This window comes from Convolutriloba macropyga, chromosome 9 (assembly GCF_964194025.1).
Source record: "Convolutriloba macropyga chromosome 9, txConMacr16.3, whole genome shotgun sequence".
Taxonomy (NCBI): Eukaryota; Metazoa; Xenacoelomorpha; order Acoela; family Convolutidae; genus Convolutriloba; species Convolutriloba macropyga.
Window position 1 is genome coordinate 18,857,738 of NC_134476.1, and position 14,299 is coordinate 18,872,036.

At 36.7% G+C, this 14,299-nt stretch overlaps 1 protein-coding gene across 1 annotated transcript in view; it reads right to left on the minus strand.

Annotated features, from left to right (window-relative positions):
* Positions 1-5,138: 5,138 nt before the first annotated feature.
* The window catches only part of LOC142345655 (nuclear RNA export factor 1-like), a 32,546-nt gene continuing 23,385 nt past the window's right edge, over positions 5,139-14,299 (minus strand). Inside the window, exons 15-18 of the mRNA XM_075397851.1 lie at positions 10,267-10,370; positions 6,374-6,545; positions 5,917-6,057; positions 5,139-5,611 (exon numbers count right to left, since the gene is read on the minus strand). Of these exons, the coding sequence (XP_075253966.1) occupies positions 5,570-5,611; positions 5,917-6,057; positions 6,374-6,545; positions 10,267-10,370 (459 nt within the window). The 3' untranslated portion in view covers positions 5,139-5,569. The remainder of the gene's footprint in view (positions 5,612-5,916; positions 6,058-6,373; positions 6,546-10,266; positions 10,371-14,299) is intronic.

Here is a 14,299-nt window from a genome sequence, read left to right on the forward strand (position 1 = left end):
ATTCTGCAAAAATACCCTTGAAATCCCTGATGGCACGGATCCTGATTAGCTAATCCAGTAGGCGAGGATCATTACTAACCAAATTATTGAACCCGAGCATCAATTTCCCGAGCATCAATGAAACCAAAAACTGAAAAATTTTGCACAAAATTCTGCAAAAACTGCAAATATTCTGCAGACACTCCAAAAATACCCTGATTCGCCCCTAGATCATATTCCTAGTCTTAATAAATTGCGGCGGCTGTACCTAGTCTGAATACATTGCGGCGGCTTTACCTAATCTCATTGCATTTCGATGGCTATAACTAATCTTATTACGTTGCGGCGGCTATACTAATCTTAATACATTGCGGCGGCTCTACCTAATCTTAATGCATTGCAGCGGCTATACCTAATCTTAATACATTGTGGCGGCTATACCTAATCTTAATACGTTGCGGCGGCTATACCTAATCTTAATACAATGCGGCGGCTATACCTAATCTTATTACATTGCGGCGGCTTTACCTAATCTTAATACACTGCGGCGGCTATACTTAATCTTAATAAATTGCGGCGGCTATACCTAATCTTAATACATTGCGGCTGCTATACCTATTCTCAATACATTGCGCTGGCTATATCTAATCTTAATACATTGCGGCGGCTATACCTAATCTTAATAAATTGCGGCGGCTATACCTAATCTGAATACATTGCGGCGGCTATACCTTATCTTAATACATTGCGGCAGCTATACGTAATTTTAATACATTGCAGCGACTATACGTAATCTTAATACATTCTGGCGGCTATAACTATTCTCAATACATTGCGCTGGCTATACTTAATCTTAATACATTGCGGCGGCTATACCTAATCTTAATACATTGCGGCGGCTATACCTATTCTCAATACATTGCGGCGGCTATTCATAATCTTAATACAATGCGGCGGCTATTCCTAATCTTAATACGTTGCGGCGGCTATTCCTAATCTTAATACGTTGCGGCGGCTATTCCTAATCTTGCGCGGCCGGTTACACGTTTTCGATCTGATTTAATTAAGTAAAATTTGGTTGATTTAGAGTACATAAAAAAGCAATTTATCAGTTTTTCAAAATACCACCAAGCAAAACAAAACAGCCCCCAATTGTAAGTTTTTAACAGATTTTCAATAAAACTTCGTGGTGTTGATCTTCCAATCCTCCGTTAAAATGGGCGGCGTTTGAATTTATCCCAACAACCCGACACCGAGTCATTAGCGCCGGACGTGATGTAATTCGAAAGTTTTTGATATTTTAATTTAAATTTTGATAATTTTTGAATGAAATTAAGGTAGGAACCAGTCGTAATAGAATATACTCGTGCAGTAATATATTGCTTCATCATGGAAAGGGTTTAAGAATTTGTGGGAGACATTTATTAGCATTTTGAAAAAAGAATACAGTTTTCACTAAAAATTGTTAACAATGAAACAGAAATACTAATTTCTCAAAAAGTTGAAGTCGGATTGACCTAAAAATGGAGGGATAGACTAATTTGGGTTCGAGGAATCCAATTTTAATGTCAGACTTGACCCTACACACATTTGCACGGAACAATTGCACGCCCTTGTTGCGGAACTTAAAATTTGAATTGCTTGTGGAGTATTGGTAGCAGCCTTATGATTTTTCGAGTGTAAGTGTAATTTCAAGGGCTTTCTATTGTTGCTATTTCTAATTTCCGGGTGCGACCGGAAGTCGGTGCTTCGGGATAACCCTAGTGCCGAAAACTGGAAATTGGCCAATTTGAGCGGCCAAATGAGTTTCATATGGTAATAATGTGATAACCTGCGACAATTAGTGACAAATATATCCATCCCGTTCATTTTCCAAATTCGGATTTTTCGGGTTTAGGTCGAAACGACTCGTTAAAAATATTCAAATTGCAAACAAATCGCAACGGCTAATCCGTAGGTCAAGAAACTTGGCAGGCAAGTTGGTGGCACCCTATATTTACTACAAACTTTTTACCCGAGGACGTTTCGAAAACTACTTCGCCAGTTCTTAAGTTTTGAATTTTGGGGTCACTCTGAGGTCGTTGAAAAGTGTGCGCGATCATTGCTTGTGTTCTAGTGGGAGTTAGGCCATGAAATGTGGTGAGAAGGTGCAACTGTGAAAAAACTTTCCGTGACAATTGTTTTTTCATCAACTTGACCTCTCATTTTGTACGGGTGACCTTTGGATGACCCCTTGGGGTCAAATTGTGGGCTTTAAGGAATATTAGACTTTTCGGCAGTTTTTAACTGGGGAATTGCATGAAATGTTGTAACTCAGAAAAAAAATTGCTCTTGGCTTTGTTGTTGATATTAGTTCTTTTTTCATCACATGATTTTCGACAGGGATTGATTGCAGCTAGTTATTTGATAGCGTAAATAGAGGAATAAGAACTTTTCAGCGCAACGTTAAATGTTTACTAAGCAAACATTGATTGACATCTCAACTGCATATATGAGAAACAGCGCAGTGGATTTGCTTACATAAGAGTCCAAAGGTCGTGTACTTAAGATAAGGAGAGAGTTGAACAATGGTTGGCAGCAGATTAATGACAGATCATAAATTAATATTGGTTTGTTTGCATAGCAAACAAAGCCTTTCTACAGAATGTGACAGAATTCAAGTGTAAATTGCAATGTTTAATTGAGAGATTAAGGTTTGTTTGCTTAAGATGAGAGCGTATTGGTTGAATATAAATTAAAGTAACACGCAGAGAGATCAGAGAGGGTCGGAGAGATTTGTTTAGACACAGCGGAAGCTGGACACAGGAAAGATTTCCACACAAGCGAGAGAAAGTAGTTGGTTTAGTGGGACTTAACTTTAGAAGCTAGTGGTAAAAAGCAGAGGGGAGACTGAACTTTGGATGTTTGTTTTTGCAATACCAGTTGGGATACTGTGAGCGTTTGTAAATTAATTGGGAATTGAACCACGGATATGGTTAAAAATATTTCAATTACTATTATAAATTGTCTTAAGTTTGTTCTTTCCATTTATGTGCAAGTAATATTCATACTTTGTTATCGTATAACTAGAATTGATATTACGAGCCCCTTTGTGAAATAACTTATTTCAAGGCAATCTAATTTGCAACAGCATACAAGAGTGGAAGAGGAGAAAATGCAGAGTAACAAAGTAACGCTTGCTCCACCAATTCAAAACCTTTGGTTTATTTTAATTGATCGATTTTCTGGGCGACAGAGTCCCCTCACTGTAAGTCTATACTGTAAGACTATATTGTCATATACATCATATGGATAAATTACAATCATTCATTGAAATACATCACCGAGACATGGACTCGTCCCACAATGCGTTCCGCTCGTTAACAGAATAATTCAGTGGCTGAAACTCAAATACACAGATGAGGATCAATTGTGACTCATCTTTGCTTCTAGACTAAACAATTCTCACCAACGGTTCGAAAAGAGCTCCAAATCCATTTGACTGTTTGTTCATAAATTCATTAATGAACAACAGCCTAAGCGACCTAAGTGCTTATGTGCTAAAAACAATAGCTGGTTATAAAAATAACTACCTAACGTCGACACCTTTTTATCCCGTTTTTGAGGCAGAAAGGGCAAATAGAAAGACGAAAACATTCAGAAGAAAAATCAGTAGTACAAAAAACGCATAAGAAAGACCACAACACTTGTATGGCTGCTACTAATTTCGTTTGAGAGCAATTATTATCAAAAATTGTGCCCGTGAAATTACTCCAAATTAAGATTATATCAAAATACTTGTCAGAAGAGAAACACCGCTGAAATTTCTCTTTGCATACAACAGTCAAATTGTTGATGCTCAAAAGACCTACTGAGCTCATCGTAGTTACTTTTTTTCTATCCAGAATTGAGAGCTAATAAATAATGCGAAAGCGTCATTAATCTCCGATTGCTCAAAACTCAGAAGGCAGAATACAAATTCTGGCTCTTTTATTGCCGAGAAAGAGGAGAATAAAGATTTTATTATGCAAGGTAGTGACATAATAATTAAACGAAAATAGAAGACCTTTTGACAACTGAAAGAAAACTCAACATCATTTAGCTCCATTTCCCCCGAGAACAATTTTCCTACAAACTGCACAGAGTTAGATCGGCATTCAAAGTTGATATTAAAATTAATTTCACTTCGAATCATTTTCGGGTAAAGCAGGAACATGAAACCACATATTCGTCATTAAAATCTTTTGAAAATAAAATCCAAAACGTTTCGTCATTGGACAGCAAAAACTACCATTGACACAAAAAAATTACGTTTAGGGACACATTTACATTGTCAACAAAAAATTGTCATGTTATTTTGACTGAAACTTTTTTTTACTATTAGACTGAATCCAAAACTTGAAATAGCAAAATTACATAGTTAACAACTTCGATTAGTATACGGTGTATTCGACCGATTCACAAATCATGTTTCAAAGTGTTGTTTTATACGAGGTCAAATATTGAAAACACATGCTGTCGCAACCCAAAGCGCCCTATCACAAAAAGGAGTTCAAAAGACTAGCCAAGCCCTGAAGCCCAGCAGGTCAAAGACCCCAAGTCAACCTCAGTCCAACTTACAGAAGCCAGACTCTAGAGCAGTTGAGGTTGAAACTCGCGACCAGTTTTAACTCTGAACGACCTTCAGTTCTTTCAGAAAGAACATTTCAGCCAGCAGCAACCGAAGTCGCCGTTTCTCAGAGTACCGGTCCAGTTTGTTCAGCTTCACAAGAAGCTTTCTGGAGGAAAATGGCTAGAAATTACAGAGTGCAGTAATCTGTTATTAAAACAGTTATTGGGGTGCGACTAGTTATTGGATGAAATTTATATACGCATTAACAAAATTTAGGAAAGATAGTTTTACGTCCCGGGAAATAGGTTTCAAAAATTACGCTCAAAAGTTTCAGCCAAAAAATCACGACGGACTAAGGAAATTTTTGAATAATAACTCGAACATTGCACTTTAAAAGGTTCAATTATCTACTGATCAATGTACCATTTTTATGCCAAAAGGCCGTGGTTTTTTGTTTCTGCTTTATTTTTCGCTTTTGAGGACAGATCGAAATGAATAAAACTGTTTTCCCGAAAATACCCCTCCTGCCAAAATTTCCTAACTCGGTATTTAAATCAAGTTATTGCCGATCTAACATAGCAACCTTGATGAAAGCGCCAATAAAACAGCGTCAGAAATAACAAGATCATCTATGAACTATAACGAACATAAAAGCTGCAACATTTCGCAATAAAAATAGTGATTATCCATATTTTGGCAAATTACAACACGTGGACATTATAAACCAAGTCAAGTTTATTGATAAAATAAGGTGTAGTTGTTGTCTATTACTCTCTCAAAGCATCAAAATATCATTGTTTTTTGGCCATTTATATACGTAAAATATTAGTTTGGATCTCTACATCTTAGACTTCTGGTGAACTGTGGCGCTTTTCTTTCTGTTGCTCCATTGTTGCATACACAACGTGTATGTCATTGATGAAGGATATCATAGGAAAGAAGTCGAGTTCCTGGAGTTCCATCTATCGTCAATGCATGGTTTTTGGCTGGATTTAGTTGCTATGTTGACACATATGCCTCTGCTGGTATATCTCCTGCATTCTTAAACACAATATAAAAACTTTCTTAAGCGCGTTAAAAAACAATTTAATCAAAAAGGCTTGCATTCAACCAAAACAAAATATCTTAAATTTGATATTGTTACACATAGTTGTATTAAAGACGCACTGGATTATATAATCTACGGCCATTTCAAACTTTTCAAGTCTCTAGGAATTTCGTATGACAAAATAAAAACTGCCAGTTTGTCCAGAATCTATACAAATTCAATACCTGAAATTAGCATTATTGGCCACTCGTCGCCACATAGGGGTTGCAAAATTGGAATATACCGAAAGAGTATTTACCTTAGCTCTCTGGAAATCGATGGCGGATGTTTGGTAGTCCCAGTTGTTGGCGTTGAGACATTCGAGAGTCCACTTCAAATTCAAGCCACTTTCACTGCTGAACTTGCGCACCAGCGCTTCTTTCTCACTCTCGGACAATTGCTGAAACACATCATTGCATCCTTATAAAGGATTAAAAATCAATTTTGGACCCAACAAAAGATTTCTGCACAAGGATAAGGCTCGCACATAGCAACAAATTTATGCGGTCACTGAAATAGTTCAAGGATTCGTTTAGAGATACTTTGTACACCCATTGCTACGGTCAGTCGTATGGTAAAGTATGTTCTTTATAACCTTGTACCCACGTCAAAAATATTTTCTTCATGCTTTCACCCGATGACATTAAAACTAATGCCGCTCACATTTTTTGATCATTTTCGAGACATTTTTCGCAAAAGATAAAACTTTGAACTACCTGAGGGACTGGACCTGAGCTGGAACTTGTACCAGCTGCCTCTGGTTGAGCTGGAACTGTAGTTGTGACCACTGGACTGTTGGATGGAGTGGGACCTGGATTAGCAAAGGCTCTCCGCCTCTCCCACTCGAGGCAGGGTCGAAAATGAATCGTTTCGTTCGTAATTTGCAGCCTAAATAATATTCGTTTATATTACGTCAATAATATCAATAATAACTAGCAGGCCCGCAAAAGTATAACAAGATCATTTGAAAAATAGAAGTTTTAAAATTCATTTTTTTTCTACGACCTCGGGCTGGAACACATGCCCCTTGTTCAACAGCCATAGGTATTACGTTATGTTACCGATGTGTTTGGTTTAGTATAATACCTCCAAGTCACAGCAATTTTGTGTTCAACTTTTTTTGGCTTTGCTGACCCTTATAATTAGGGAGCGCTGAGACTTGTACAGACAACGAAATTCTACATAGTGTCGTAGCGTAACGCATGTAATACGTTAGGCTGCATTTTTAAGCAGCGTAAAAAAGAGAAGAAACAAGATATGGAGGGAGAGAAAACAGAAAAAAGAAAAGAAAGACAGAAAGGAATGAGAAAAGAAAGAAACGAAAGGGCAAAACGAGACAGAAGACGAAGGAAAGACAGAAAAAAGAAAAAGGGCAGCAAAACAGAACAGAAAAAGAGAGAAAAGAAAGACAGAAAAGACAAAAGAAAGAGAAAAAAGACAAAAGAAAGGAAGAGAAAGAGAGAAAAGCAAGATAAAACGAGAGAAAAAATGACCGAAAAAAAGACAAAATAGAGAGAAAAAATGGGTGGACGAAAGAGAAAAAAGTCAAAAAAGACAAAGGAAAGAGAAAGAAAAACAAACGAAAAAAAGAGCAAGAGAGAAAGGAGGGAAAAGAAAAAAGGACAGAAAAGAAAGAGAAAAGAAAGACAAACAAAAGAGAGAAAATAAATCGAGAAACGAAAGACAGAAAAGAGACAAAAGACAGAAAAGCAAGAAAAGAAAAAAGCAAGAGAGAAGTAAGAGAGAAAAACAGGAGAGAGGGAGAGAAAAGGCGAAAGGAGAGAAAGAAGAGAAAGAGGGAGCAGAAAGAAACAAATGAGAAAAGAAAGGAAAGAACAGAAAGGAAAGAGTTAAAAGAAAGAGAGAAAAAAGACAGAATTGAAAGACAGGAAAGAGAAACGCAAGATAAAAGAAAAAGAAATCAAGAGAGAAAAGAAAGACAGAAAAGTGAGCGAGACAATAAAGAGAGAAGCTAAACAGGAACAAAAGAGAGAAAGGATGAGAAAAAAGGCAGAAAACAACAGAAAAGAGAAAACAAAGAGAAAAGAAAAGCAAAGAAAGAGTACAGTAAGACAGAAAAGAAATAGAAAGGAAAGAGGAAAGAACGACAAGCTAAAGAGAGGAACGAAAAAGAGAAAAACGATTAAGAAACTAAAATGAGAAAAGAAAGAATAAAAAAGAGAAAAACGCAGACAAGTACAGAAAAATACAGAAAAAAAGCAGAACGACAGAAAAGAGAGAGAGCAAAGCAAAAGAAAAGGAGAGATAAAGAAAGGAAAAAAGAAGGAGAAAAGAAAGTGAAACGAAAGATAAAAAGCAGAAGAGACAGAGAAAAAGAAATATAACCAAAAACAAAACTAATGAAGGAGAAAATAAAAAGAAAAAGAAGGAGCAAAGAAAGAAAGAACCGGCACAGAAAAGATATTCCTTCGAAAGTAAAAAGGAAAAATAGACCAAATTCTTCACAGCCTAACTTTTGAAAAAAAACTGGCAACAAAAGATTCAGTTAATTAAACTTCAGTTGTTCAAAACTTTTATGAGACTGAGATCAAGCAAAACTGAAAACAAAAGAAGCAAAAGATTGTTTAAAAAACTGGTCACGCAAACATTCAGCGTAAAAAGTTCCGATTAAAAACATCCGCGGCTATCCAGTCATTGACCTTTATTGCATAAATTACTTTTCGGTCTTCTGACTTTTTGACAATGACAGGTTTTTGTTCCTGGGCAGCTTTTCCAAAAATGAACCATTTTTACATTCAGTATTCAGTCATTGACCTTTACGGCATAGGTAACTTTTCGGTCATTTACTTTTTGGCAAGGTCAAGTTTTCAGTCATTGACCTTTTTCAAAATACATGCGAATCAAAACGCTTTGATGTATATTTAAGAGGCCTTAAAACATGTGAAGATTAGGAGCTTAAACATGGTGGTATAGGTATTCGAATTATTTTTAATATGTAGATTGATAGATAGATATTGACAGTAGAAAGGCATGGAGCACAAAAAACTGTGAAAAAAGGAGGGAATTGGAGAAAGTGGAAACGGATGCGAAGTTAATGGACAAAAATCCCGATAAATACGCGGCTCATCTGTTTCTTAGCTGAACTCATTGCGCTTTTGCCTCTTAACTCACAGACCGCGGTTCGAACCCGACTGTTGCCAGTCACTTTTGGCCGAAAAGCATGTTTAGGGGCTGTTAAAACATGTAAAGATTAGGAGCTTAAACATGGTGCCTTTTATGTCGACACCGAATTAATATATAGATATAGATGACAGCTTTTCAGTCATAGGCAGCTTTTCGAACAATGAACCATTTTTGCATTCAGTATTCAGTCATTGACCTTTACGGCATAGGTAACTCTTCGGTTATTCACTTTTTGGCAAGGTCAAGTTTTCGGTCATTGACCTTTTTCAAAATACATGCGAATCAAAACACTTTGATGTATATTTAAGAGGCCTTAAAACATGTGACATGTGAAGATTAGGAGCTTAAAAATGGTGGTATAGGTATTCGAATTATTTTTAATACGTAGACTGATACAAGATAGATAGCGACAGAAAGGCAAGGAGAACAAAAAATTGTGAAAAAAGTAGGGAAATGGAGAAAGTGGAAACGGATGCGACGTTAATGGACAAAAATCCCGATAAATACGCGGCTCATCTGTTTCATAGCTCAACCCATTGCGCTTTTGCCCCTTAACTCACAGACCCCGGTTCGAATCCGACTGTTGCCAGTCGCTTTTTGCCGAAAAGCATGTTTAGGGGCTGTTAAAACATGTAAAGATTAGGAGCTTAAACATGGTGCCTTTTATGTCGACACTGAATTAATATATAGATATAGAAGATATAGATGACAGCTTTTCGGTCATAGGCAGCTTTTCGAACAATGGACCATTTTTACATTCAGTATTCAGTCATTGACCTTTACGGCATAGGTAACTTTTCGGTCATCTACTTTTTGGCAAGGTCAAGTTTTCGGTCATTGACCTTTTTCAAAATACATGCGAATCAAAACGCTTTGATGTATATTTAAGAGGCCTTGAAACATGTGAAGATTAGGAGCTTAAATATGGTGGTATAGGTATTCGAATTATTTTTAATATGTAGATTGATACAAGATAGATAGTGACAGAAAGGCATGGAGCACAAAAATTGTGAAAAAAGGAGGGAATTGGAGAAAGTAGAAACGGATGCGACGTTAATGGACAAAAATCCCGATAAATACGCGGCTCATCTGTTTCTTAGCTCAACTCATTGCGGTTTTGCCTCTTAACTCACAGACCCCGGTTCGAATCCGACTGTTGCCAGTCGCTTTTTGCCGAAAAGCATGTTTAGGGGCTGTTAAAACATGTAAAGATTAGGAGCTTAAACATTGTGCCTTTTATGTCGACACTGAATTAATATATAGATACGTTTAAGGAAAGGCTATCAAAAAGTGCCATCTTAACAAACTGATTTAAGATGGAAGAATTTCTGCTATTCTTGGCTCGCAGAGCGGCCCTATATACAAGTAATTCATATTTTCATCATTTGAAAGTATACTGATTGAGTACGGAATCGAGAAACCTCAATCCGTAATTTTTAAACCAATATTGGCATTTGTAACTTACCCTTCCTTGTGTGGCTTGCAGGCAAAGGTGCGACTGAATGAGTACACATCAGAGTTCCCTTTCTCACGCAACACTCCATTCACCATAAATATCACCAACTTTTGCTAAACAAAACGAAGAATTATATATAGGTATTTATTCAAAAACCGGAAGCATTACTGTTGCTGGGATCACCGACAAATTAAAGGACGCGAATATATAATTCTCTTGTTCCTAAAGTTGAAAACTGAAAACAAACAAAGGAATTTTCGACTATTCGGAATCACATCTAGTACATTCGAACTCAACTGATGTCCAACACAAAAAGCCCATCAACAGCAGCAAGTTTTAGCGAGTTGTAGGGAAGCTTTGAGGTGGTGGATCATAAAAAATAACGGACTACTGCCGGAGTAATGGCTCTCCAAAAACATAAGATTACACATATTATAGCTCTCTTAATCTGGACTTCAATATGGGGCTTAAATGACGGAATAAGAGATAAATATAAGCTATGTCATTCAAAATGAGGGGTTAAACTACGATTGCCGGACTTATGATTTGACTTTCGGTACTCGTTCAATTTTGCACTATCTAGCTCGCACATCTACTCAAAATGAGCAGAAGCAACAAAGACCGACATATAGACCAAAAAAGGAAAATCAGAACTAAAGCAAAGCGGACTGATTGTCCGCAAATAGCCGCCGTTGTCACCACTGACCAATGTTGGAATTAAACCAGGTAGAAAAACGAATAGTTGAACTGAACCGACTAACGTCCGGCGAATTGCTCTCAAACGACCGGCGAGCGGTTGGCTTCGTCAGTAGCCAGCCACGGTTTAGTGAGGCTAGCTTTAGCTTAATTGAAGGGGCGTGAGGTGAATGCAGCTGGGGGGGGGGGGGGGGGGGGCAACAGTGGGGAGAGGGGGTTGGCAGAAGTGCAGGGGTGGGGATTGGGAGGGAGGGTGAAAAGAGAAGTGAGGGGGGTCGTTGTTGGGGGGGGTGAACCTCTAAGAACCGCCCTTCACACCATAAGTGTAAGTCTCCAAAACAGTTTCTGTGAATCGCATACTTGGAAACTAGTGAGCTGAAAGGCTCTAAGAGAACTTAATGACCACTGGGCGCTAACTGTTTATCCCGTTTTTGAGGACGAAAGGTGAAATGGGTCAGACGAAAAATCGGCCAGCCGAAAAATTGCATAAAAAGGACCAACAGGACTAATATAATTGCGACAAACTTCGTTTGAGAGTAATTAGAAATTGACTAATTTTGAAAGTGTCAAATTGCTCTAATTTGGTGGGTTCTTTCATAAGATCCAACGCATATTTCAGCCAAATAATTGTCAAAAACTTCAGAGCATAACCACCATCAAAAACGTAAGGGATTCAAAATTTATTAATTCCTGAAAATAAAAGATCATACACAACTCTCTTATACAAAGAACAGCTGTCTAAATTCTTAAAAACTCGGGGAAAGTCAAAGTGTTTCGCACCTCCGAAAGTTCTCAAAGTCCTCATACAAAATCAACTATCGGATATTTTGAACTGGATGTTTATTCGATTATTTTAAGTTTTTCAAATCAGCCAAGCAAAACATAACCGACTAAACGTCGGAAGAATTGCTCTCGAACGACTAGTGGGAGCGCTAATCAATTGCATCCTGCTTCAGTCGGGGGCTAAATGGGACTAAAAAGTTCGATATTGGGCTACAAATAGCCACATTAGAGGTTAAAATATACCACTATTAAGATTTAAAGTGCACAGCTGAACAAAAATGGTAACTTTAATGATCGATTCGATTTATCATGGCCGGTACAAGATAGAAATTGGCCAATTGCTTTCAAACAACCGACGAGAAGTTATCATTGTTAGAATGGAGGGTTGGTTTGCAGGGGCGGGGTTTAGAACTAAACTATCACTGGAGTTAATCCAGAATAGTAGTGACTAAGATATCAAATAAAACCATTAAAAAGCTTACTGATACCTCAGTAGAGAGCCAAGCAGACCTATCATTAGCGAGACTAAGTGAGAGGACAACAAAATGCACTACAATGAAGAGACAAAAAGTAAAAGATCTTATTTTCCAAAACAAGTTATGAATAAAGTTGGTAAAACGTTCAGATATCAATTGAATTTATTAAAGAGCTTTCAATACACCTAATTAGAGAGCCAATGAGACCAATCATCAAGACTAAGAAACAGGACAGCAAAGTCATATTTTTGAGAAGTACAAATAGTGACATTAAAAGCTTCAATTATGCCTCATTAGAGAGCCAATGAGACAGACGATTGATGACAATGAGTTACAAGACTACAAAAAGAAAAGAACTTTAAAACCTGTAATAATTAGAATAACATAGCCGGCAGATTGCCGGAATAGCTGCGAAAGAATAGACCTGCGTGCCATATAATAGAGATAGAAACAGATACAGATCTAAATTGAAAAAAAAATCTACGCCGCTCAAAAAACTAGGTAAAAAACATTCAGCGAATAATTAATAAAGCTTGTTAGAATTCATTCCTCAGAAGCCTCTTATTAGGGACCTTTACTGCACATATGAAGTCCTTTGACCTTAAACTAATTCAAATTAAACATAAGTTTTAAAGTGCAAAAGTCATTTTATTGAGTGAGGTAAGTCACATATGATCAAAATCACGCAAATAACCTAAAAAACTTTCTCTAAAGCGAGTGAGAAATGACGTCACGCGCGCAAATACCGTTAGTGAGGGGAAGAAGTCATTCAGAAAATTTGACTTTTTCAGCTTTGCTGTGTGAACAAATGTAAAACGAAAAAAGAGCGTCAGACGACGAAACAAAAAAAAACATAGCCGGAAGAATTCCGGAAGCGACTCGAAGCGTCAGAAATTCACTAACAAAACCGTAATTGCAACGGAAGCCACTACCTTTTGTATTAAGCCATTAACTCACTACCTCCCCAGGTCTGCTCTAAAAATTTGTGAAACTTAAACCACTGTCAACAAGAGAAAAATGCAGCAAAATTTTATAATATTGAGAACGTTTGGTAACGCTAAAAAATCCGAAATAATTAAGGTGGTAAAAAACTTATAGTCTGAAAAAGCTGACAATGTTATCAATTGCCCTCAAATAATTCATGATTCCAATCTGAAAAAGATCGCGAAAGCAAGCTGCTGATAGTAATCTTAGAAACTAAGTTAAATCTTTTCAAAAAAGAAAGCTCAAAATTTAGAATCAGAAAACACCTATAATTACACTTCTAATCACTGCAATTAAGACAAAAAAACCACACACTTGTACCTTGTTGTACATATGCTAGACAACATCATTTCATACTAATTCAAAAATTAAATTGATCATAGAAAAGACATGCAGCAGAATATTCAAAGGCAAAAAATTGTTTAAAATAATACCAAGGCCGGAAAAAAGTTGCAGTAAATAGTCATGAGTGCAAATTTTGGAAAAGACTTGCCATCAAAATCTCAGTAATACCTTATATTGATGAAATCAACTGCAAACCAAAGAAATGACGAAAATCTAAGAAAAAGCTGAAATCCATTTTAACAACTGAAAAAATTAATATACCAAAAACAAATGTAGGTGCCAGGACCAAGGTAGAACGATACTAACTAGGATGTGCAGAATATGAGCACAATGTAAGGAACACCGTAACAAAAAAGACAATTTTGATTTTTGAAAGTTAAATCAATTTAAAAAATTTAATAAAAACGAACATTTCATTGTTCAGCACTCAAGACATAGAAAAGATAACTTGTCATCCGATACAAAGATCTATCCTCCTGGAGAGAACAAAAAAATAGGAAAAAAGAAGAAATCATAAATACGAAACGTTGAAACATTTTGCAAAATAAATGGTCAAAAAACTTTCAAGACTCCATTAATGAAAAAGTTTTCAACTGTTTTTCAAAAACTTATCGCCAAAAAATAACGGAATTCTTATTGAAACGAAAATAAAGTCCATCATGTTGCACAAAAAGACTATTTCTAGCAATTACAACCAAAATACAAACAAAAAAACTGACGAAAATTGGAAAAAAACTACCAAAATCGGATTAGCATAT